This window comes from Nomascus leucogenys, chromosome 12 (assembly GCF_006542625.1).
Source record: "Nomascus leucogenys isolate Asia chromosome 12, Asia_NLE_v1, whole genome shotgun sequence".
Taxonomy (NCBI): Eukaryota; Metazoa; Chordata; class Mammalia; order Primates; family Hylobatidae; genus Nomascus; species Nomascus leucogenys.
The window spans coordinates 4,848,177-4,874,162 of record NC_044392.1 but is presented as its reverse complement, the minus strand read 5'-3'; the positions used below and the strand labels follow the sequence as shown (position 1 = coordinate 4,874,162).

Below are 25,986 nucleotides of genomic sequence, written 5' to 3'. Positions count from 1 at the left end.
AGGAAATTTTATCTTTGTTGTTTATTTAGGTTTCTCTATCAGATTAAAAAGCAGTCCTAACCTTGGCTAGATTGAGGCCTGGAGTAAATTCTCAGGGAGGTAGAGGCCTTTCTAAGTTATTTTCGTTCTTCGTTGAAGACGGCATTTGTAGAAGGGCCTCTTGCCCTTGTTCCGTAGTACTGTTTTCTGCCTAGGGAAAACTGGTGATGATACGATTGTTAAGTATTAAAAAGCTTTCCTTTTTGGGCCAGGCGGGGTGGCTTGTGCCTGTAATCCTAGCACTTTGGGAGGCTGAGGTGGGCGGATCACCTGAGGTCAGGAGTTTGAGAGCAGCCTAGCCAACATCGTGAAAATCCATCTCTACTAAAAATACAAAAATTAGCTGTGTTTGGTGGCACACACCTGTAATCCCAGCCACTCAGGCAGGAGAATTGCTTGAACTCGGGCAGTGGAGGTTGCAGTGAGCCAAGATTGCGCCATTATACTCTAGCCTGAGCAACAGAGTGAGACTGCATCTCAAAAAAAGAAAAAAAAAAGCTTTCCTTTTTGTATGCTGGGATCACTTAATTTTATTTTATTTTATTTTATTTATTTATTTATTTAAATTTTTTTGAGATGAGGGTCTCACTATGTTGACCAGACTGGTCTGGAACTCCTGGCCTCAAGTGATCCTCCCATCATTGTGGCCTCCCAAAGTGCTGGGATTACAGGCATGAGCCACCATGCCCAGCAACTTGAGTTAATATTTAATTTTGGGTAAAGGAGAAAGAAAGCAATGGCTGAGCTATACAGCCTGTCTCAGTCTGTGCTTGGTTTGAGATCAGTAGTCAGCCTGCAATCTTAGACTGATTAATTAACCTCTTACTGCCTCAATAAAATGATAATCCAGTCGTCCTTTATAATCTTAGCAATTTCAGGAGGGTAAAAGGTAAAAAAAAAAATACAAAAAAGTTCTAGAAGTGTCAGGGAAAATTATGTTGATAATGGTCATATGGAACTTCCTTCAGTTTACCTTTTTGAATTTAAGATGTGATCTGTAACCAATCAGCCATATTTCAGGCTAACAGTGTATTTGCTTTTAAATGTTTTGACTTGTATTTTTTGTTTTGTGGTGGCATGATTGGTAAAGACTGCAGAATTCCTTCTTAGTAGTGAAGAAATAGAAACCAAAGATGAAAAAGAAATGGATAAAGAAAATAATGATGGCAGTAGTGAAATTGGCAAGGCAGTTGGCTTCCTCTCTGTTCCCAAGTCTCTCTCATCAGATTCTACTTTACTTCTATTTAAGGACAGCTCTTCGAAGATGGGGTAAGTGATTCTCTCTAAGAAAACTTAAAATTGCCTTGGATTTGCCCCTCCTGTAAAAACTAGGAACAGATACTGAACCAATTTACTTTCTTATTTTGCAGTTACTTTCCTACTGAAGAAAAATCAGAAACAGATGAAAACTCAGGCAAACAGCCTAGCAAACTGGGTAAGTAGTGATTCTTGTGCAGAACTTGACATTTCTTTTGTCCCTCAGCTTTGATATTTAAGGACTGCAGTATGGTAAGTTTCCATGTTTTTAAATCTGGTCACTTCCCAGTTTCATGTGTAGCTATGAAAAGGGTTTATGAATTAGAATATTTTTCTTGGTCTATTTTTTGCAGTTTATTTATAGTAGACCATGGTACATAATGTCCTTAGTGAATGTGTGTTGATTGAGTGAGCAATGAAATGTTTCTGTATGTAGATCAAAGGAAGACGTATAACTGATTGGATAATAAAGAGTGTGATCATAGGCATTAGGAAGGATAAGAGAAGGAAGAGAACTTTCGGCCAGGCACAGTGACTCACGCCTGTAATCCCAGCACTTTGGGAGGCCGAGGCAGGTGGATCATGAGGTCAGGAGATCGAGACCAGCCTGGCTAACATGGTGAAACCCTGTCTCTACTAAAAATATAAAAAATTAGCCAGGTGTGGTGGCACGTGCCTGTAGTCCCAGCTACTTGGGAGGCTGAGGCAGGAGAATCTCTTGAACTCAGGAGGCGGAGGTTGCAGTGAGCCGAATTCGCGCCACTGCACTCCAGCTGGGGTGACAGAGCGAGACTCTGTCTCAAAAAAAAAAAAAAAAAAAAAAAGAACTTTCAAGTGTCACTTAGCTCAGAGTAATAAGCCCTGATTATATAATGCTACCTTAGTACTGTAATTTACCTTTAACTTAATGTTTTGGAACATATAACTTGAGGGGTTTGCCTATGAATTTTATCTGACAGTTTCATCCTCAACTCTTTTTCCTAAACAAATCCACCTTATTTCTGTAATCCTGCGCTTAAAAGGTGTTTCTCTTTCTCTAGATGAGGATGATTCATGTTCCTTGCTCACAAAGGAGAGCAGCCACAATAGCAGCTTTGAGCTGATTGGCTCCACGATTCCATCCTATCAGCCTTGCAACAGACAAACAGGCCGTGGGACCAGTTTTTTCCCTACAGCAGGAGGATTCAGATCTCCTTCCCCTGGGCTATTTCGAGCCAGTTTGGTCAGCTCAGCTTCTAAGGTAAGATGGTGATGGTTTTTCTAATCTCCTCCTCTCTTTGCTTCCCACATTGCTAAATAAAGTTTGTCCCAGCCAACCAACTCCCACCACGTTGGTACTGAGCTTATGTGTGTTCAGTTTAAAAAATCCACCCCCTTTGTGTATTAAAAACAAGCTTCATCCAGTATTCTTACTTTCTTGGAGGTATTTTTCTTTATGCTTCTCATGGCTGTGTATTGTCCTCCTCAACTACAATTTCCTGAGAGTAGCTTAAATATTGCAAATAGCAACTTCTGTTATTGTCATGACAATGAATGACATTTGTAAAATGTTTTGTTATTGTTTGTTTTTGTTTGGGTGCCAGAGTTCAGGGAAACTGTCTGAGCCTTCACTTCCCGTAGAGGATTCCCAGGATCTGTATAACGCCTCCCCAGAGCCTAAGTCACTTTTCCTAGGAGCAGGAGACTTCCAGTTCTGTTTAGAAGATGACACTCAGAGCCAACTGTTGGATGCAGATGGGTAGGTAGTTTTATGTTTCTGTGGGCGGGAATGGTGCTGGGTACTGCTTAATTTTGTTTAAAAATAAGTGAGCTTCTGTCACTCCATCTGTGCTTTCTCTTCTGAGAAAGAGAAGGTGTACAGACCATTAGTATTACATTCTATAAGTTTGAACAAAGTCTGTCCAGAAAATAAACATAAATAGCTCTTGCTAACATTCTGGTCCTTAAATTTCTGTCTTATTTGAAATGCATAGATCTTGTATTGTAAGGTCATCAAATTTCCCTGTATCCATCCTGCTATGTTATTATTGTTGGGTAAGGTTGAGAATTCACAGACTGGTGGCACATTACAGGACATAATGCCAAGCCCTGCTCTAGCATCATCTGAGGCTAAAAGTTATCCTTTACACTTTACCTTCTGAGTAACATTTTATTCTTTCACAAAACTTTTCCCTCCCTCTTTAGATTAACACAAGCCTAAAGTTTGAATCTTTTGCTTTCTGGTTTGAGATTCAGCTTTTAACTGATGTAGGAAATGAATTCAGAGGTTTTTCACCCCCTACTTTGCCATTTCTCTGAGGAATTTTTTACACTATTCGTTGTGCTCATTGGCTCTTAGGTTCTTAAATGTTAGAAACCACAGGAATCAGTACCAAGCTTTGAAGCCTCGATTGCCATTGGCCAGTATGGATGAGAATGCCATGGATGCCAACATGGATGAGCTGTTGGATTTGTGTACTGGAAATTTTACATCTCAGGCTGAAAAACATCTACCCAGGAAGAGTGACAAGAAAGAGAACATGGAGGAACTTCTGAACCTTTGTTCAGGAAAATTCACTTCTCAGGGTAAATATCCAACCGAGAGTATCAGGCCTACCACACCCAAGTATCAGTGTGTCCTTGAAAAGAATTCCCTGGGCGGGTGGGGTGGCTCATGCCTGTAATCCTAGAACTTTGGGAGGCTAAGTTGGATGGATCACTTGAGCTCAGAAGTTTGAGACCAGCCTGGGCAACATGGTAAATCCCCATCTCTATGAAAAAAAAAAAAATTAGCCAGGCATGGGGGCACGTGCCTGTGGTCCTAGCTACTTGGGAGGCTGAGGTGGGAGGATCTCTTGATCCTGGGAGGTGAAGGTTGCAGTGAGCCGAGATCACACCAGTGCACTCCAGCCTGGGTGGCAGAGACCCTGCCTAAAAATAGAAAAAAAGAAAGAAAGAAAAGAAGCCCCTTACCCTCAGGTGAAAAGTTCACAGAAAACAGGGCTGTGGTGGAATCTGTGTATAAACTGAATTCACTGCTTAGTGCCCTAACATTTAGAACTCTTACTTTCTTAGAGTGGTAAAGTATCAACTTAAGACTACTTTAGGCCAGGCGCAGTGGCTCACGCCTATAATCCCAGCACTTTGGGAGGCCAAGGCGGGGGATTTCCTGAGCTCAGGAGTTCGCCACCAGCCTGGGTGGCACGGTGAAACCCCATCTCTACTAAAATACAAAAAATTACTGGGCGTGGTGGCCTGTGCCTGTAATCCCAGCTACTTGGGAGGCTGAGACAGGAGAACTGCTTGAACCCCTGAGGTGGAGGTTGCAGTGAGCCGAGATTGTGCCACTGCACTCCAGCCTGGGCAACAGAGAGAGACTGTCTCAAAAAAAAAGTCTCAAAAAAAAAACTGCTTTAGCTTTGCCCATATGATACATCATTTATGATTAATGTATGTACAAAGTTTAGAACAGCATCTGATATATAATAAATTTCATATAAATGTTAACTTCCTGTTCCCTGCCCCCAATGCACACAACTGCTAGATCGAACATAAGCTCTATGAGACCTGGGATAGTGGTTTGTTCATTACTGTATCCCTGGTGGCCTGGCACATATGGGACATAGTAAGCACTAAATAAGGATTTGTTGAATGAATAGATGGTAGGCTCTTCTTGGCAAGCTTACCTTAGAACTGTATCGAGCTGGCATGGCTTTAGATGGCTGGGAAAAGAGTATAAAGCTATCATTCCTTGGTGACACATCTTTTCCTTGTTGTGATGTAGATGCCTCCACTCCAGCCTCATCAGAGTTAAATAAACAGGAGAAGGAGAGCAGCATGGGTGATCCAATGGAAGAAGCACTTGCTCTTTGCTCAGGCTCTTTTCCCACAGACAAGTAAGTCTCAGATTGCTGGGAATTTGGGAAGGCCTGGCCTTTTGATAAAATCAAAATAACTGATCATCTTAAGGGCTTTGCACCTTTTCTGAGAATCTTGCAGTGGATTTCAGTCTCATATATGCCTAGTAAGCAAATTTTAATGCTTTGGTGGAGAACAGGGTAAAAAAGGCAAGAATATGAAAGATATTTAATATCATTAATAGGGAAATGCCAATCAAAACCACAGTGAGACATCCATTATGACTTTTATCAGAAAAACCCAAAAAGTGTTATTAAGAATGTGGAGAAATTGGAAACCTTGTGTACTATTGGTGAGAATGTAAAATAGTGCAGCTGCCAGGGAAAGTATGATGGCTCCTCCAAAATTAAAAATAGAGGCCAGGAGGCCAGGCACGGTGGATCATCTGAGGTCAGGAGTTCGAGACCAGCCTGACCAACATGATGAAACCCCGTCTCTACTAAATACAAAAAATTAGCTGGGCATGGTGGCGCATGCCTGTACTCCCAGCTACTTGGGAGGCTGAGGCAGGAGAATTGCTTGAACCCGGGAGGCGGAGGTTGTAGTGAGCCAAGATCATGCCATTGCACTCCAGCCTGGGCAACAAGAGCAAAACTCCATCTCAAAATAAATAAATAAATAAATAAATAAATAAAATAAAAATAGAATGACCATATGATCCAGCAATTTCACTTCTTAGTCTGTACCCCAAAAAAGTGAAAGCAGGACTTGAACAGATATTTGCACCCCTAAGTTCAAAGCAGCATTATTCACAGTCAGTAGTCAAAACATGAAAGCGACCTATGTTTATTAGCAGATGAATGGGTAAACAAAATACAGTATATATATGCAAAGGAATATTCAACTTAAAATGGAAATTCTGGCTGGGCATGGTGGCTCACACCTGTAATCCTAACACTTTGGGAGGCTGAGGTGGGTGCATCACTTGAGCTCAGGAGTTTGAGACCAGCCTGGATAATATGGCAAAACCCCATCCCTATAAAAAAAATACTAAAATTAGCTAGGCGTGTGCCGGCAGTACCAGCTATTCAGGGGGCTGAGGTGGGAGAATTGCTTGAGCCTGAGAGGTCGATGCTGCATTGAGCCATGATTGTGCCACTGCACTCTGGGCATCAGAGCAAGACCCTCTCTCAAAAGAAGTTCTGACACTTGCTACAACATGGATGAATCTTAGGATGTTATGCTAAAAGAAATAAGCCAGTCACCAAAAGACAAATACTAGGAGTCCACTTACATGAGGTACTTAGAGTAGTCAAATGCATAGAGACAGAAGGTAGAATGGTGGTTGCCAGAGGCTGAGGTTATGAGAGTGTAATGAGTATAGAGTTTTAGTTTTGCAAGGTGAAAAGAGTTCTGGAGATTGCTTAACAATATGAATGTACTTAACACTACTGAACTATAGAAAGATCTTTAAAAAGGCAAATTTTATATTATGTGTATTTTACCACAATTGAAATTTTAAAAAATTTTCTTCCTGTTTAATTGAAGAGATTATTGGTGATAATAAAAGTTTTAAATTTGGCTGGGCGAGGTGGCTCTTATCTATAATCCCAGTACTTTGGGAGCCCAAGGCGAGCAGATTGCTTGAGCCCAGGAATTCAAGATGAACCTGGGCAACATGGTGACATCTGTCTCTACAAAAAATACAAAAATTAGCTGAGCATAGTGGCTTGTACCTCTAGTCCCAGCTACTCAGGAGGCTGATGTGGGAGGATCACTTGAGCCCTGGAGGTGGAGGTTACAGTGAGCTGAGATGGTGCCACTGTACTCCAGGTGGTGTTAAGAGACCAAGACTGTCTCAGAGAAAAAAAAAAAATTAACACACACAAAATTTTTTTTTAATTCCTAACTTGGCTGACTACTTGTAGTTTGCTTTCAACAACTTATTTATTGATTCATTGATTTACATTTTAGGGAAGAGGAAGACGAGGAGGAGGAATTCGGAGACTTTCGGCTTGTTTCAAATGATAATGAGTTTGATAGTGATGAGGTGAGTATGAAGGGAACAAAGTAATCATAACTGAGCTCCATGTATTGCTGCCCTCAAGTGTTTTTTTCCCCTCAGTTCTTGAGAATTCTAAGTTTGGCATCTTATCAGAAACAATTTCCTAGAATGAGGTGTTTGGGCAGATGTTTATAAATCCTTTTTTCATTGAGGACACATTTTATTCTGCTTAATTTGGATATGATGCTGATTTTGTAGGATGAACACAGTGACTCTGATAATGATCTGGCACTGGAAGACCATGAAGATGATGATGAAGAAGAACTCCTGAAGCGATCTGAGAAGTTGAAAAGGCAAATGTATGTGTTATTAATATGTCCATTCCTTCAGGTGTATTTAAAATTTGGTCACTAGGCCAGGCACGGTGGCTTGCGCCTGTAATCCCAGCACTTTGGGAGACTAAGGCAGGCGGATCACCTGAGGTCAGGAGTTCAAGACCAGCCTGGTCTTGGTGACACAGGTCAAGCGATCGAGACCATCCTGACCAATATGGTGAAACCCTGTCTCTACTAAAAAATATAAAAATTAGCCAGATGTGATGGTGGGTGCCTGTAGTCCCAGCTACTCGGGAAGCTGAGGCAGGGAGAATCACTCGAACCCAGGAGGTAGAGGTTGCAGTGAGCCGAGATCGCACCACTGCATTTCAGCCTGGGTGACAGAGCGAGACTCTGTCTCAAAAAAAAAAAAAAAGTTGATCACTTAATATGTCCTGTGTGCTAATAACTGCTTTACAGGCATTAACATATTATCTAATGCCAGGCGCAGTGGCTCACGCCTGTAATCCCAGCACTTTGGGAGGCCAAGGCAGGCATATTACTTGAGGTCAGGAGTTTGAGACCAGCGTGACCAACATGGTGAAACCCTCTCTACTAAAAATACAAAATACAAAATAAAGTACAAAAATTAGCCAGGCATGATTCTGGGCGCCTGTAGTGCCAGCTACTTGGGAGGCTGAGGCAGGAGAATTGCTTGAATCCGGGCGGCGGAGGTTGCAGTGAGCCAAGATTGCCCCATTGCACTCCAGCCTGGGTGATAGAGCAAGACTCCATCTCAAAAAAGAAAAATTATCTTATGAGTGGGTACTATTATTCTCCTCATTTTACAGTTGAAAGAACTGAGTCTCAGAAAGATTAAATTTACCCAAGATCACATAGCTAGAAGGTAGCAGAGCCTGGATTCAACTTAGATTAGGTGAAATCTCCCCTAACAGTCAAGTTAATAGTTTGCCACTTTTTAACTTAAATCCTCCCGCCTCAGCTTCCCAAGTAGCTGGGACTACAGGCATGTGCCACCACACCTGGCTAATTCTTTTTATTTTTTGTAGAGATGGGGCCTTGCTTTGTTCCCAGGCTGGTCTTAAACGCATGGCCTCAAGTGATCCTCCTGCCTCTGCTTCCCAAAGTCTGGGATTACAGGCATGAGCCACCAGGCCCAGCTATTTTTTTTTTTTTTTTTTTTTGAGACGGAGTCTCGCTCTGTCGCCAGGCTGGAGAGCAGTGGCATGATCTCGGCTCACTGCAACCTCCGCCTCCCGAGTTCAAGCGATTCTCCTGCTTCAGCCTCCTGAGTAGCTGGGTCTATAGGCACGTGCCACCACACCCAGCTAATTTTTGTATATTTAGTAGAGACGGGGTTTCACCATGTTGGTCAGGATGGTCTCGATCTCTTGACCTCACGATCCACCCGCCTTGGCCTTTCAACTTGCTGGGATTATAGGCGTGAGCCACCCCACCCGGCCGGCCCAGCTCATTTTTTTGATATGTTGTTCTGGTCATGAAAGTAAAATATTTATTTTAGGATATTTAAAAGAATACAAACCGGGTGCAGTGGCCCACGCCTATAAGCTCAGCACTTTCGGAAGCTGAGATGGGTGGATCACCTGAGGTCAGGAGTTCGAGACCAGCCTGGCCAACATGGCGAGACCCTATCTCTACTAAAAATACAAAATTAGCCAAGCGTGATGGCCAGTGCCTGTAATCCCAGCTACTCAGGAGGCAAAGCTGGAGAATCGCTTGAACCGGGAGGTGGAGGGTGCAGTGAGCTGAGATTGTGCCATTGCATTCCAGCCTGGGCGACGAGAGAAACTCCATTTCCCCCAACCCCCGCAAAAAAAGAATACAGAAAGATATAAATAAAAACTTATCCATGTCCACCATCCAGGATATAAATGAAAGTTAGTTAGTTCCTCTTAATCCTTTTTATGCATATATTTTTATATAGTTGAGATTTGTACAATCTTTCTATGTGTATAATTTTGCATCTTTTTTTTTTCCTACTTAGCATATCCAGAAACATTTTCCTATGATGTTAAAAAAAAAAGTTTTATAAAGACAATTCTAATAGGTATTTAATATTATATTGTATGTGAATGATTTGGAATTCACATATGGGACATCATATTGATCCCTATTAGATTTATATGGTTTCTTTTATCCCATCATTTCATTCTATTAAGATTCACTTTGGTTTCTAATTTGTCACCTATCAAATTAACTCTCATACAGCTTTAGGTTATCCATAGATTTTTCTAAGGTAGTGGTTCTTATCTGCAGAGCTCTTTGTTCAAATAAAATCTTTTAAAGAATGACAGATAAAAGTTGAACTGTTCAAAGATGGTAAGTGGGAAGTTTGGGAAACTTAGTGACTAGTGGCCCCTGAAGGAATTTTCCAGAAACCCTAGGATTTAGAACAACTTAGCTTTAAGAAAATACAGTATAGGCTGGGCGTGGTGGCTCACGCCTGTAATCCCAGCACTTTGGGAGGCTGAGATGGACAGATCACCTGAGGTCAGGAGTTCAAGACCACCCTGGCCAACATGGTGAAACTCTATATCTAGTAAAAAAACAAAAATTAGCCAGGCATGGTGGCATGCATCTGTAATCCCAGCTACTCGGGAGGTTGAGGCATGAGAATCGCTTGAACCCAAGAGGTGGAGGTTGCAGTGAGCCGAGATGGCGTCTCTGCACTCCAGCCTGGGCGACAGAGCGACACTTCATCTCAAAAAAAAAAAAAAAGAAAGAAAGAAAATACAGTATATAGGTCTTTGATAAAAATCAGTTTTCAGAAAGCCACCAAACTTCTGCCATTTTGGACCACATGGGACCAAGATGACTTTGAATCCAGGGTGACACCAGATTTATTCTCAGGGGGAGCTGAAGTCAGAAGAAGTAACTAGTAGTTGTTTTGATTACCAGTAGAGCCCTGAGCCTTAGTCAACCTTCTGATGTGGGGGTCAAGATTTGTTAGGCTGTAAAAAGATCCCAGTTTATTACCTTTCTACACCACACCATCTCTAGTTTGTCTCTTAAAGCTGGTGTGCTCAAATGCAAAATGAAATAGTTTGAATCTTCCAGCAGGTATTCTAATACATGTAGAAGAGATTAAGAGTTTTCTGGCTTTCAAATCACCCAATCTAAGTTGAATCCAGGCTCTGCTACCTTCTAGCTATGTGACCTTGGGTAAATGTAATCTTTCTGAGGCTCAATTCCCTCAACTGTAAAATGAAGAGAATAATGGTACCCATTCCTAAGATAATATGTTAATGCCTGTAAAGCACAGTTATTAGCACACAAGACATATTAAGTGATCGACTTTTAAATACAAATGCTCCACATCTTACAATGGGGCTAGATCCTGATCAATCCATCATAAGTTGAAAATGCACTTTCATCTTATCCAGATATAACTCCATCGTAAATTGAGAAGCATACTAAGTGCATATCACATTCATGTCATCGTAAAGTTGAAAAATCATTAAGTCAAACCATCATAAGTAGGAGACTATTACCAAAAAAATTTAAATATTATCAAATGTATTATGTTTATTATTATTAGAAGTGACTCTGTGTTCTGCTTTTCTCTGCTTCCATATTCTGTGAGTATATTCATTGTCGCATTTTCTAATCCTCAAAATTGCTTTCTAGGAGGTTGAGGAAATACCTGGAGGATGAGGCAGAGGTGTCAGGAAGTGATGTGGGAAGCGAAGATGAGTATGATGGGGAAGAAATTGATGAATATGAAGAGGATGTAATTGATGAAGTACTTCCTTCTGATGAGGAACTGCAGAGTCAAATCAAGAAAATACACATGTCAGTATCCCAACAAGCCCTTCTGAGTAATAGGGTACATCTTAAGACAAGCCATATAACCAGCCAGAATGGTCCTTGTTTTGAACACCTTATTTCTCCTGTTGCAGGAAAGCTATGTTGGATGATGATAAGAGACAGCTACGTTTATACCAAGAGAGGTACCTTGCTGATGGGGATCTGCACAGCGATGGTCCTGGGCGAATGAGGAAGTTTCGATGGAAAAACATAGGTATCTTGGTTGTTGTCTTTAAAAGCAATCAGTTATGGGCTGAGCATGGTGGCTCACACCTGTAATCCCAACACTTTGGGAGGCAGAGGTGGGCGGATCACAAGGTCAGGAGTTCAAGACCAGTCTGAACAACATGGTGAAACCCTGTCCCTACTAAAAGTTCAAAAATCAGCCGGCTGTGGTGGCACGTGCCTGTAATCCCAGCTACTCAGGAGGCTGAGGCAGGAGAATTGCATGAACCCGGGAGACGGAGGTTGCAGTGAGCAGAGATCACGCCATTGCACTCCAGCCTGGGCGACAGAGCGAGACTCCATCTCAAAAAAAAAAAAAAAAAAGCAAACAGTTACAATGCACATTTGTCCAGTTTCAGATGGCAAATGGCAAGCAAAACTATAACAGGCTATGTGAAGACCTAGTTGTAACTGTTTTCTGTTAGTGGATGGGAAAAGTTTACATCATTATGTAGTAAATGATAAGGTTTTATTTTTTGTCTGTCCAAGCACCCTCTCTTGTGAGGACTGCCGAATGCTGATTACCTTCACTCTTTGTTTAGATGATGCTTCCCAGATGGACTTGTTCCACAGAGACTCTGATGATGATCAGACCGAAGAACACCTTGATGAGTCAGAAGCCAGGTGGAGGAAGGAGCGAATTGAACGAGAACAGTGGCTTCGGGACATGGTAGGAGTTCACATACTCTGACCCTAGTTTATGAGTCTGTCCCTTAGCTTGTCATGATAGTTTCAAAATCTTAGGCAACATGTTGCTATCTCTTTTAATCCTTGAGCTATCTTTTGTGTTTTGAGAAGGCTATACCATGGACAGTTCTCTTCATGTTTGTCTAAGATTAATTTTTTTTTGTCTAAAGCAGCAAAGGCTGCAAAAAGGAAAACAAATACCCCAGGAACTCTAGTTTCACAATCCAGGCCATGCTAACTATTTAGGAAGGCTATAGACTTTTAATGCTGTATAATTTTTTTTTTCAGGCACAGCAGGGGAAAATTACAGCTGAAGAAGAAGAAGAAATTGGGGAGGACAGTCAGTTTATGATACTGGCCAAGAAAGTTACAGCCAAAGCACTGCAGAAGAATGGTGAGCTCTTGTTTCTCCTTAGAGTCTAGCCCCCTGGATTGTTCGTGGTAGAGCTTTGGAGGTAACTCTAACCTTCAGGAGCTGTTGCAGCTTAATCATAAGCTTGTGTCTAATACTGTCTTAAAGAGGCTTCACAGAGGTGGTGGGAGACAGTGTACTTAGATCTTAGACTATTGGGCAGTAGAGACTGTATTCGTGAGTATATGTGGCTAGTTTTACTTTATGTTCTAAGGCTCAGAGTAGTTAATTCTGGCTTTCTCTATTTAGTTGCCCAGGATTGTATACCTAAGTGTTAGAGGTGGGATTTGAATCCAGGAATATTTAACTCCAGAAATGAAGCTCTTCACTATTCCATACACTGACCACTTCTGTTTTTCTTAAATGATTACTGTTCAACTTAGTTGTGTCTCTTCTTGGAGCCAATTATTATAGTTTCAAAGTCACCATTGTATAGAACAGAGTTCCCATGGCTTTAGCATATTGATTTAGTTACAAGATTTCTAAGCTTGTTTAGATTTAAAAGTAATTCTAATCAGCTTTTCCCAGAATAGGCCTCTCTGTCTTTTCTTTCCAGCCAGTCGCCCTATGGTTATTCAGGAATCAAACTCTTTGCTCAGAAATCCTTTTGAAGCCATCAGACCAGGAAGTGCTCAACAGGTTGGTTGGGAACCTTGTTAATCTGACATCATAGTCTACAGGTTATAAAGGCCCAGGTCCAGCTTAGAGAATAGTCTCTGTCATTAGAGGAAGGAGGTGGCTGCAGGGGAAAAGTTAATGTCAAAGGAGTCTGCTATTTCTTTTCTGTTTGAATAGGGTAGGAATATGTACCCTCAGTATCTGGGGGGAAGCAGGGAGGGAAGGACCTTTCATTCTTTAATTGGCACTTGGGATTTGATACCAGATGACTCTTCTTTCCTCAGGTGAAGACAGGCTCACTGCTAAACCAGCCCAAAGCTGTGCTTCAGAAACTGGCTGCTCTCTCTGACCGTAACCCCAGTGCTCCTCGAAATTCAAGAAACTTTGTCTTTCATACACTTTCTCCTGTCAAGGCTGAGGCGGCAAAGGAATCGTCGAAGTCTCAGGTATGGAATTTGAGAACTAATATAGTGGCTTCCCAAACCAGAATTTATTTATTTATTTAAATTTAAAAACAAACATTCTGGCTTAACCTCTTTATGCTGCAATGTTGAAATCTTGCAGTCCCCGATAAGGTACAAGAGAATTGCTACCCCAGTAGGTAGTCAACTTTTAAACTTGCCTAGAAAGTTTATCTTTCTTTTTTTCTGTTGTTAATCATCCACAATTTATGAGTTGCTTGAGAGCTAATTGAAGATAAGTACTTGTATGAAGGTCTTAAGCTGGCCCTGACTCCCTCTCTGGTCTCTAGGTAAAGAGAAGGGGTCCATCTTTCATGACTTCTCCTTCACCTAAGCGCCTCAAAACAGATGATAGCACTTCAGGACTGACGCGAAGCATCTTCAAATATTTGGAGAGCTAACACCATCAAAGGTGCCAAAATCTACGTTGAGACTGCTTTGAGAAGTTTCTAGCTCTGAAAGTTGGAATTGACACTCCAGCCAATGATCCTTCCTTCTTTCATAATCAATGCAATAAGATTGCAGACAGAAATTCCAGTTATTTCTACTGCACAGCTCTGGACATCTCTCTTCCTAGTATTATTCCCTGGATTGGCCACTGATTTCAATTCTGCAGTATTTACAACATCAACAACTCATGGAATACTTGGGTGAGGTTTCCTTTTTTTTTTTTTTTTTTTTTTTTTTTTTAAGATGGAGTCTCACTCTGTTGCCCAGGTTGGAGTGCAGTGGCGTGATCTCGGCTCGCTGCAATCTCCGCCTCCCAGGTTCAAGTGATTCTCCTCCCTCAGCCTCCCGAGTAGCTGGGATTACAGGCATGTGCCAATACGCCCAGCTAATTTTTGTATTTTTAGTAGAGATGGGGTTTCACCACGTTGGCCAGGCTGGTCTTGAACTCCTGACCTCAAATGATCCACCCGCCTCGGCCCCACAAAGTGCTAGGATTACATGCATGAGTCACCGCACCTGGCCTTGGGTTAGGTTTCACTTCCTCCATTAAACATTTGACATTTTATCGTAGCAGCTTTCTGGGTTAATATCTGTTTGTGATAGAAGTGGCTGGAAGAGGAAGAGTAGGGAAAAGTGTGACATTACAGATTAAACAGTGAAAATCAGTACCATAATGACTCCTTTACACCCATGAGATATGTACCATGATGACCGGGGTTCGGTGAAAGAAAGATTTCTTTTTTTTTGAGACAGTCTCACTTTGTTGCCCAGTCTGGAGTGCAGTGGCGCAATCTTGGCTCACGGCAACCTCTGCCTCCCAGGTTCAAGTGATTCTCCTGTCTCAGCCTCCCAAGTAGCTGGGACTACAGGTGCATGCCACCACACCTGGCTAATTTTTGTATTTTTAGTGGAGACAGGGATTCACCATGTTGGCCAGGCTGGTCTTGATCTCCTGACCTCAAGTGATCCAGCTGCCTCAGCCTCACAAAGTGCTGAGATTACAGGCGTGAGCCACTGTGCCCAGCCAAAAGAACTATTTCTTAGATGGAGGATCTAGGAACCAATAGATGGGCTGCTGTATTACTCTTACCCCTTTCATTTTCCTGTATGCTTCTTCCTAAGGCAGCATCAAATTTTCAATTAATTTTTGCTGCTTATTAAGGACTTAAACTGGTACCCAAGTCAGAAAGACTGTGCCTCTAATTTTCTGGAGCTTGGGGATGAAGCTAAAGTGTTACACCCAGTGTTTGTCCACCACAGTCTATGGGGCAGAGAGACCCTTCCTGGGACTGAATTCTCAATTTGAAGCACTGTTGTTCAAAGATCTCCCTTCTGGGTCTGACAAGAAGAAACATAACCATTATTTATTGCATTCTCCTGGCTTACATACATTGCCCTCACTAATCAGTGAACATTTCAGTATTTCATTACTAATTTTGAGAGAAGACCACCATGGAATTTAATAAAAATATTATTGAAGAGAATTACCATCATTCTCCATTTTCCCCGAACTACCACAAGCTTCTCAGAATTTTAGACAAATGTTTTTCCCCTCAGAACTGAGCATCAGTGCTGCTTTGGAAAAACATTCCATGTGAATACTGTGGTTTCAGTGTCAGGACCTGGACTTGGGCAGTTGGAAGAGAGTGTGCCAGTTTTTTACTGGGAGATGGGAACACCAATTTAATTGATGCAATTAGGTTGTAGGTTTTCTACAGTTTTTCTTTTCTTTTCTGTCTCTTTTTTTTTTTTTTTTTTTTTGAGACATAGGCTGGCTCTGTCACCTAGGCTGGAATACAATGGCACGATCTCGGCTCACTGCAACCTCCGCCTCCCACGTTCAAGCAATTCTGCCTCGGCCTCCCAAATAGCAGGGATTACAGGCGCCTGCCACCACGCCCAGCTAATTTTTTGTATTTTTATTAGAGATGGGGTTTTGCCATGTTGGCCAGGCTGGTCTTGAACTCCTGACCTGAGGTGATCCACCCGTCTCGGCCTCCCAAAGTGCTGGGATTACAGGCTTGAGCCACCGCACCTGGTCGGTTTTCTACAGCTTTCTAATACTCAAGATATTGACTTTGACAATACTTATGTTTGTATACTTGTAATCTTATAATGGGGAAAATATATATAAAGATGTTTTAATATGTATGTAGTTTTTCAATAAATCTTAATGCCTTGAAGGGAAGATTTGCTGTCCAGCGCCTGTCTAACCTTGAGGAGCATTTCATTTTCAGGTTATCTCCATCCCAGGGAAACCCTCTGGGTCTAAAGTGAGAGGCTGCTGCAATTGTCCCCTCACTGACTTCTTAGTCCTAGTGAACTGATCAAGTTAACTTACCAAGTGGTTTGGGTTCAGCTCAGGTGAAGAGGGTAATTGAGTTTACATAAATGGTACCTTCTATTATAGCTCTTTGTTTAAAAAATTTATTTTTTAGAGACAGTCTCATTCTGTTGCCCAGGTTAGAGTGCAGTGGCACCATCATAGCTCACTGTACCCTTGAACTCCTGGGCTTCAGCATCCTCCTTCCTCAACCTTTGGAATAGCTAGGCCACATTACAGGCACATGCCACCGTGCCCAGCTAATTATTTTAGTAGAGACAGGGTCTTGCTGTGTTGCCCCAGCTGATCTTGAGCTCCTGGCCTCAAGTAATCCTCCCACCTTGGCCTCCCAAAATGCTGGGGTCACAGGCTCAGCCACCATGCCCAGCCTGTTACAGCTTTGATTGGCCTTTCTCTTTAGCTAAGTTTGTATGTACTTCATTTTATCCATGGGTTCAAGATACGTGTTTTTACCTCTTTCTTTGAACTCTCTAAACAGTTCCCAAGGCAAGGTAGCCCTTGCTGGGCAAAAGAGAACTGAGAAATCCAGGGAGAAAATGGTTTCTGGGCTGGGCGCAGTGGCTCATGCCTGTAATCTCAGTACTTTGGGAGGCTGAGGCAGCTGGATCACCTGAGGTCAGGAGTTGGAGGCCAGACTGACCAAAAAGGTGAAACCCCGTCTCTACTAAAAATACAAAAATTAGCCAGGCGTGGTGGTGGCAGGTGCCTGTAGTCCCAGCTACTTGGGAGGCTGAGACAAAAGAATTGCTTGAACCTGGGAGGCAGGGGTTACAGTGAGCCGAGATCGCGCCACTGCTCTCCAGCATGGGCGACAGAGTGAGACTCCCTCTCAAGAAAAAGAGAAAGAAAATGGTTTCTGATTGAGGCTCCTGGGAGAAAGCACTCTTTGGAGAAAGAAAACTTGAGTCAAACTCTGGGTTACTTTTCCTTATGCCAGGATGGCTGCTCTAAAGTCAGCTAAGCCTTGATCTTGGTAACAGGATTGACATGGACAGTTTCCATCTGACCCATATGCCCTTTGCCCAAAGCACTGAGCCAGCAGCATCAGCTACGTTTTAATGAAATTGAAGCCCCAGGACCTGCCACTATGGCTCCCAGGAGGACTCAGCTTCACTAGCTTGGAAATTACATATTTGGAGGGATGAGAGCCCATGAGTGTGGGAGATAGGGTAGGCTCAGTGTCAGTGTTTTTGTTTCTTCCTTGTTCCGTATGCTTGAGTAGGGATACATGGTATTAACCTCTTTAAACCGGTCTCTAATTTCATCTCATTAATTCACAGTTGCACAGCCATACTAGGGCCTCCCATAAACCATAAGATTTTATTCACCAAAGCTCTAGAGACAAGGTGCTCAGATCTCTGTGGCATCCCTCATTTTCTCAACTGCTTCTCTACAAACTTCTCCTCACTTTGAGAGTTTCTAGTGCTCAGGCTGGAAGACTTTTTAGGGGGTGTTTTTGGTTTTTATCTCCTAGGGTTATGTCTAATCACTCTTGGGGCATCCTCTCCGGGATTTGTGCACCTAAGGATAGAGGAGAATATTTCTGGGAGGAGTGTTCCCATGATACTATTCGATTATGTCATCCTTGAGGTGGTATTGTATCTTCTACCCTTATATCCTACTCATCGCCTGGCACACAGCTTGGAATGTAGTGGTGCCCACCACAGTTTGAATAAATAACACCTTTCAGAGCCTCTGTTTATAAAATGAGGATACTAAGTCGTGGCTGTCTCAGAGTTGCTGGGGGGCTTCAGGTGGAAAATGTATGTCGGTGCATTATGTCAAGTGCCACTCTGTACGCATAAGAAATTGCCAGTAGCTCCCAGAAAAAAGAAATTCACCTCCTTTGAGAATGAAAGAAATTACCAGTATCACAATTATATCATATACTGTAGGCCACTTCTGAAAGGCCCATTGTTTCTCAAATATCTCAAACTTAACACGAAAATGTGATTTTCTCTAAAAACCTGCTCTTCCTCCTGTATTTGCCATTTCAGTAAAAGGTACCTCCATATATCCAGTCACTCAGACTGGAAATCTGAAGAGCATTCTTGACCCCTTCCTTAATCCTGTAATCAGACAATCTCCAAGTTCTGTTATCTCTACTTCCAAATTGCATCTTGAATCAGCTCATTTCTTCCAGCTCTGTGGCCAGCGCCCTTGTCCAAGATTCCAGTTTCTTTCCAGGGTCCTACCGTAGCCTCCTGACCTCCCCACTTCTGTTTTTGCTTCCCTTTCATCCAATCTGCACAGCAGCCAGAGGCGACCTTTATGTAAATATAATTTGGAGGATGACACTTCCCTACTTAAAATCTTTTAATGTCTTCCACTGCACTCAAAGTTCAAACTTCTCATGGCCGATGCATGACATAGCCCTGCCTCCCAACCTCCTGTCTACTCTTCTTTCTCATGACATGCAGCCTCAGGAGCATCTGAAGTGTCTTCTTTTCCTGGAATGCCCTCCCCTACATCCTTCTTCTTTGTCTGACTAATGGATAATTCTCAAACCGTTAGCTTAAGCCTAATTTCCTCAGAGAAGCCTTCTCTGACCATTAACACCCCTTTCTTTTTTCTTTTTTTTTTTTTTTTTGAGACGGAGTCTTGCCCTGTCGCCCAGGCTAGAATGCAGTGGTACGATCTCGGCTCACTGCAACTTCCGCCTCCCGGGTTCAGGCGATTCTCCTGCCCAGCCTCCCAAGTAGCTGGGATTAGAGGCGTGCGCCACTACGCCCAGCTAATTTTTGTATTTTTAGTAGAGACGGGGTTTCACTATGTTGGTCAGGCTGGTCTCGAACTCTTGACCTCGTGATCCGCCCGCCTCGGCCTCCCAAAGTGCTGGGATTACGGGCATGAGCCACCGAGTCCAGCCTAACACCCCTTTCTTAATTAGGTTACTTTTGTGTAAGTTTCCTATTCTTTTTTTTTTTTTTTTTTGAGATGGATTCTTGCTCTGTCGCCCTGGCTGGAGTGAGTGCAGTAGCACGATCTCGGCTCACTGCAACCGTTGTCTCCCCCATTCAAGCAATTCTGCCTCAGCCTCCCAAGTGGCTGGGGTTACAGGCACGCACCACCACACCCGGCTAATTTTCGTATTTTTGATAGAGACGGGGAAGGTGTTAGCTTAAGCCTAAATTCTTCAGAGAAGCCTTCTCTGACCATTGCCACCCCTTTCTTAATTAGGTTACCTCTGTTTAAGTTTCCTATTCTTTTTTTTTTTTTTTTTAATATGTATTCTCGCTCTGTCACCCAGGCTGGAGTGCAGTGACGTGATCTTGGCTCACTGCAACCTCGGCCTCACGAGCAATCAATTCTCCTGCCTCAGCCTCCCAAGTAGCTGGGGTTACAGGTGCCCACCATCACATCTGGCTAACTTTTGTGTTTCTAGTGCCCAGCTAATTTTTGTATTTTTAGTAGAGATGGGGTTTCGCCATGTTGGCCAGGCTGATCTCGAACTCCTGACCTCAAGTGATCCAGCTACCTCAGGCTCCCAAAGTGCTGGGATTTATAGGCATGAGCCACCTCACCCAGCCTTAAGTTTCCTGTTCTTTTGGGTCTGTCATCATGATGTGTTACCTTAATGTTTGTTGGGGCTTGCTTTCCCTACTAGACTGTAAGTGCTGTGAAAACAGACCTTATCTGTTTTGTTGAAAAATGTATGCTTTGGGTAGCACCATGCCTGGCACATAAAATAACTCAATGAATTTTTTGAGCAACGAGTGATGGGAGGCCTCGAAGAGCTAATGGTGAAAAGCATAGAGCTGAATTATATACAGAGGAGCTTTCTAGTGTAGGACAGAATAGAGGTGGAGAGCTTTAGTCCTTGCTCTTTCTGCAGCTTGTAAGCATCATGACTTTGGGTAAGTCAGTCTCTTAACTTTTTTCCTCAACTGGAAAATGGGGCTCATGTGAAATGACTTGGTTTATATGGTTAGGATCAAAGGTACAAATTAATGTGAAGTGAATGTGCATATTTAAGAGGCTGCACTAATGCAGGCTAACCCACTGCTGAGGAATGGGTAGAGCTGAGTGGGAAGGAGAAGCCAAGCCCCAACAAAGCTCCGTAGTCCACCCCTGGTGGCTAGCTATGTGCTGAGACTTGTTATAGCAGTAGAAATGGAGGCCTGCATGTATGCCTGGACTCTCTAGCGAACTGGGGAGATAGACATGGCTTGTGTATGGCTGGTGTCACCTCAGATTTTACCTTTTGAGACCAAGGTGCCTGGTTTCTGTCCCTAGTAGTTTTATCGTCTTGGTCTGTACCATCCACGTCCTTCCCATCCCCTCTTTTTGTCCTCTCTTCTCTCACCTTAAAGGTTTTTCATTTTCAGTTTATTGATTTAGTTCCTCCCTGTGGTGGGATTCATAATGGGAAAAGGGAGTCTGAAGTAGCTACAGCCTAAGGGTGATGGGAAGAAGTTGGGCTGGACACCTGAGTTCCTTCCCTTCATTTTAGAGAGAACCATAGTCCGCAGTATTCTTGATGGCTGGTGGGCTGGATGTAGGGCTGCAGAGGCAGCTCCCAGCTCCAGGCTGGAGAATTATTGCCTAGTCCAAGGGGTAGAAAGTGCTGGGGCAGGGTTGGGAGTGAGCCCGTGGTTTGGGTTTTTCAGCCCTCATGTCTTTTTCTCAGAGGCTGAGGGAAGGAAAAAGGCTGACTGCCCACCCTTCTGTTTGTTTGTCTTGTCTAATTTAACTTACGTTATTTATCAAAAAGACAGGTTATTTGGAAAACCAGATGGACCTAGGCAGAAATCATCTGGGTTTTCCAAACGTGAAAAATTAGGTTCTGGGGGCCCAGGAGGAAAGGCGTGTGTGTGTGTGTGTGTGTGTGTGTGTGTGCGCGTGTGTGTGTGTGTGTGTGTATGGTTGAGGGGAGGGTGAGGTTGAGTGAATGTCTCTGTAGTTAGACCCAGAAATTGTTCCATGACTTCCCAGCATACTCCCTCCTTCATTTTCCTTCAAGTTCTTTATGATTAGAATCTAAATGAGAAAATTAAAATCTTCATGTTGGTTGCTGGATGTCTTGACTGACCAAGGATGAGAACCCATCAGGGCTATAGAAGAACAGCAGCTGACAGTTTTCTCTATCTTTCCAGCCCTCAGTCCCTTACACAGAGTGGGCAGGTTAGTGAGAGGTGTAGGGTACTGAAAGTTTTCTGAAGCAGAAGCCTGTGCCTCTTGTCCCTTCAATGCTATTGTCCCAAAACAGTTGCAGCAAATATGGAGGTTAGACATTAGGGAAGAACTTATCATCTCAACCTTCTGATGATCAGATGGCTAAAAGAACACTGAGGATCCAGGGCTGTCTCTCCATTGACTATCCAGGGAAGGAGCTAGCCCAGTTTCCTTTTGGGCAATGGTGGCTTGCTCTGTAGCTACAACCAGGAATTTGTAAAGCTTGTGGTTTTGGGCCAGGCATGGTGGCACATGCCTGTAATCCCAGCACTTTGGGAGGTTGAGGTGGGGGGATTGCTTGAACGCAGGAGTTTGAGACCAGCCTGGGCAAAATGGCGAAACCCCGTCTCTACAAAAAATACAAAAATTAGCTGTGCATGGTAGCGTGCAGTTCCGACTACTTGGGAGGCTGAGGTAGGAAAATCACTTGAGCCTGGAGGTTGTGGCTGCAGTGAGCCAAAACTGCAGCATTGCACTCCAGCCTGGGTCACAGAGTGAGACTGTCTCAAAAGAAAAAAAAACAAAAACCTTGTGGTTTTGTTACCTTGGGCAGCAACATGTTTAGGAAGGAATTAAAGCAGGAGGCTACTGAGGCATAGCTCTTGGCTGCCATAGAGGAAATGTTCTGGCTGAAAGCAGAAAGCAAGCCATCTCGTTCATACACATATATATGCACACACACAGTAGACAGCCAAGACCCTTTCTGGCCTGAGAAATCTTTGGCGGCAGCAATAGCACTTGTCCCATTGTGAATGGCATTTTTTTCAAAGTGTCATTGTACTGTGAAAGCTACTTAATAACTTGATCTCATCTGAATAATCTGAGTTAATACTAGCTTCACAGTTGTGAGGATTAAATAAAAAAAATTTGTAAATTGTCTGCCTCAAGGCCTGGCACACAGTAAATCTCAACAAACGCTCATTGAATGAATGAATCCATGAATCTGAGCATTAAGGCCCCCCTCACCATTTCCAGGGATCAGTGCATAACAGCCCTGGTAACTGAGACTTGTAGACTGTCCCAACTGAGCCTGCAGCTTGAGGCATGATCTAAACCTACTGTCTCTTTGACAAATATTTGATGAGTTATGGTGTGGAGGGTGGACCCTTCCATGAAGGCCTTTTGGCTCAGCTGTTGGAGGCACTATGCAGACAGCCTTCCGGGGTGGGAATTGCCTCAGAGAGCACCTTGCCCAAGGTCAAGGATTAGCCCACATTCAATGGCAACAGGTGTATAAAGGCTCGGCCTTCTTAGCTCATTTTGGGTCAACTCTGAAGAGCCATTCTAGCTTCAAAGCTCCCTGTGGAGTTGGCTGAGGCTGTCACAGGCTTGTCTTGTAGATCAGCTTCTTCCGCTGCCCACTCCTGCTCATTCTCATTCTTCCACAGCTGTTGATCCCAAAGGAGGTTCTTAATAAACATCCGGCACATTAAACAGGCTCGGAGTTGGCTTCCTGGGAAATCCAAGCTATGAATGCACTAGTCCTGGTGGCCAAGCCTTTAGAACAACAAAGAACGGAGACTCCTTTGCAATGGATTTCCAGCGTTGGAGGTGTGGATACTGTCTCTTTATGCCCACCAGAGGGCAGCAGCATCCTAGCCACCTGCCATTCTGAGGCTCCAGGAGTGGTCTTGAAGCCTTTTTCCTGGCTACTTCATGCCCCACACCAGTATTGGGCAGGATCACCTCCCTTAAGGTGTTCACCCTCCTGACTAAAACAACGAAACGTTCTTAAACTGTCCAGGCCTTAGTTTTGTTAGTCTCAAGCTCCTGCACCACCAGCACTGAAGGCCAATCAGTCTTCCTACCGTGCCCCTTCCCCTGCTCCCTGGCTGGCAAGCTCCGTGCCTGGGATCCCCCACCTTTCACGCTTACCACCCACAATAGATTTGTTTTCTGTGTGACAAGGTAATTACAAGCTTGGGGCCAGTAGGGCCAGGGGCCAGTCTGAGGATGGTCACTTCATTCTGGCTCTCCCTGTTCTGCTAACGGTATTGATTTTCAGTTTTATTTATTATGATGATGTGTGTGTGTGATCTGGCCCTGGTGACATGACATATGGAGGCAAGAGGGCGACAGCAAATTTCCTCTTGTCACAATTTGACTTCTTGAAACCGCGCCCCTCCCCGCCAGCCACCACCCAGCATTGCTTATCTACAGGTTTTAGCATCTTTGCTTACCTGTCTTCATTATGTCCCCTCATCCCCAAAGATTTCTAAGAGATTCTTCTGGGAATTGGAGCCAGATGGATGTGGCTACAAGAAGGAGGAAAGGGTCTGGGAAGAAAAGCGAGAGCAGCAAGCACACCACCTTTTGTTAGCAGCCATTAACTCATCCAGCAAACATTTACTACATTCCCATCACCTGTCAGTTACTTCTAGGCTCAGCTCCCCAACTCCCTGCTGGGGGCCATCCTGGAGACAGGTTTTGCTATGCACCTTTTTTTTTTTTTGTCTGCATCTGTTTCTATGGCTGTGAAATGGGTGTGAGGAAAACCTGGCCAGGAAGCTTCCAGAGAGAGTGAGATTGAGTTTGGGTGCAACCAACTCAAAGAACGATGCTTGCCTGAACTTAAGGCTACTTAAGGCCTCCCGTAATGCAGTCTACTTCCTTACGAGGAACAGGAAGGGCAAGCTTGAGGCAAAACATTACAAGTAGGAGGGGGCACACTGAACTGCAATGATTGCTGTGGGAATCAGCCGAGGCTGAGGGCGATTTGTGGGGCCATGTTTCCCCAGCCTGCCTTCTCTGTGCGTGGCAGGAGAATGAATAAATCATTGTTCAGGGGCGGGATGCAGCTGCCGAGCTCCTCCCCTCGGCACATGCCCTGACTCTAGCTCCTCCATTGAGGGCTGCTGGAGCAGAGCGGTTTATACACCCAGCTCCCCAAATCCTATTGAGGCCTCCCCCTCCGCACGAGCCACCAGCTCCAAGCCCATTCAGGATGGCCCTTTGTGCTGGGGGTTAAGTGGTTACATGTGGGGGGCACCCAGAAAGGAACTGTCAGGCCTTGAAAGGCTGTGCTGATACAGTGCCCTCCTACTGATGAATGGGGTGGGTGGAGGAGAGGTGGGCGGCGGCCCGGAGGGTGGGGTGGGGGAGAGGGCATGGGGATTATGGAGCCCACAGAGGCAGCTGCTAGGAAGGGGGTGGAACAGGCCCCACCTTCTGTCTTTCCTCCTTCACTTCAGCTTCTCCGTCTAGCTCACTCCCTCTGTCGTGGGCACTGGATGATTAAGAGCCTCGGGACCTTGGATTTGGCTTTTCTGGTCTCCTGGTGACCGCTTGAGTGCACTGGAGAGAAAGAGTTTATATTACCTTTCATTCTTCCAGCAGCTCTGAAAAGACCTGTTTCTCCCTTTTCCCTTGGAAGGGGTGGGTGAGAAGGGGAACAGGGTCGGGGACAGGGGGAGGATTCATTTCCTAGGTTCATCTGGTGCAGTGGATTTGCAGCTGTGCCCTGCTGAACTTTAAAAGCTTCTCTGAAGTTCCCTCGGAGCCCTTAGGTGGAGGGTTTAGGGGAAGGCAGATCTCAAACTGGATATATTGGAAAGATTTTGTTGAGGAAAAGGAAATGACTTCAAGGCTCTAAAAATGCTTTAAAACTTCTAACTCAATGTACCGCCTTGTCATTTTACAGCTGGGAAACAGCCAAAATGGGCATATTTTACCTAAGGTAAACACATAGCGATTTCTTGAGAGACTAAAGAGGCACTTTACCTTTAAGAAGCAGTAGAGAAATGGATGAACAAAACAAGTAGGTCACCAGCTTCCTAGGCCTTCCTTTCCCAAGATGAACCAATTCTGGGGAATAATGTTCGTTCAAATCTGCCTTAAAGGCTCTTTGGCATGTCAAAGGTCCTCTGGGGTTGTGCCTGGTCTTGGGAGCCCAAGTAACAATGTTCACCACTACGTTATTGAACAATTTTTAAGGCATATTATTTTATTTAGCCCAAAAAGGTTAAAATGATTTGATTTGCCTAAGTTCCCAAAGCCATGTGGGGAAGTTGACAGATGATGTGACCTCAGGAAGAGAGAAGAAAGCAGGTTAGCAATGTAGTTTGTAATCCAGGATTGTGCTTTGTTCTGATATGGAAACTCCGAGGGCTTCCTCAGTTATTTCCCTGCTGCCCCCAGGATGGAGCCCAAGCTCCTTGGGATGGTGTCAAGAACTTTCACAACTGGGCCAACTTTATCTTCTAGCCTCACCTTACCTCCATTTCCCACCGAGCTTCTAGCTTCACCTTATCTCCATTTCCCACCGAGCTCCAGCCACACTGGCCTACGGGGTGTTTGCTGAACTCACTCTGAAA

At 43.9% G+C, this 25,986-nt stretch overlaps 1 protein-coding gene across 4 annotated transcripts in view; it reads left to right on the top strand.

Annotated features, from left to right (window-relative positions):
- The window catches only part of CLSPN (claspin), a 50,008-nt gene that overhangs the window by 19,578 nt on the left and 4,444 nt on the right, over nucleotides 1-25,986 (top strand). The window contains exons 11-25 of one of the 4 annotated variants that reach the window (XM_030823173.1): nucleotides 1,130-1,308; nucleotides 1,410-1,474; nucleotides 2,337-2,536; nucleotides 2,880-3,034; nucleotides 3,635-3,861; nucleotides 5,060-5,171; nucleotides 7,108-7,183; nucleotides 7,397-7,497; nucleotides 11,122-11,286; nucleotides 11,394-11,515; nucleotides 12,069-12,196; nucleotides 12,502-12,607; nucleotides 13,182-13,264; nucleotides 13,528-13,689; nucleotides 13,995-14,306. In XM_030823173.1, the coding sequence (XP_030679033.1) occupies nucleotides 1,130-1,308; nucleotides 1,410-1,474; nucleotides 2,337-2,536; nucleotides 2,880-3,034; nucleotides 3,635-3,861; nucleotides 5,060-5,171; nucleotides 7,108-7,183; nucleotides 7,397-7,497; nucleotides 11,122-11,286; nucleotides 11,394-11,515; nucleotides 12,069-12,196; nucleotides 12,502-12,607; nucleotides 13,182-13,264; nucleotides 13,528-13,689; nucleotides 13,995-14,105 (1,992 nt within the window). In that variant the 3' untranslated portion in view covers nucleotides 14,106-14,306. Of the gene's footprint in view, nucleotides 1-1,129; nucleotides 1,309-1,409; nucleotides 1,475-2,336; nucleotides 2,537-2,879; nucleotides 3,035-3,634; nucleotides 3,862-5,059; nucleotides 5,172-7,107; nucleotides 7,184-7,396; nucleotides 7,498-11,121; nucleotides 11,287-11,393; nucleotides 11,516-12,068; nucleotides 12,197-12,501; nucleotides 12,608-13,181; nucleotides 13,265-13,527; nucleotides 13,690-13,994; nucleotides 14,307-25,986 lie in introns of those variants that run through there. The other 3 variants (XM_030823176.1, XM_030823175.1, XM_030823174.1) reach the window with 3 other exon arrangements.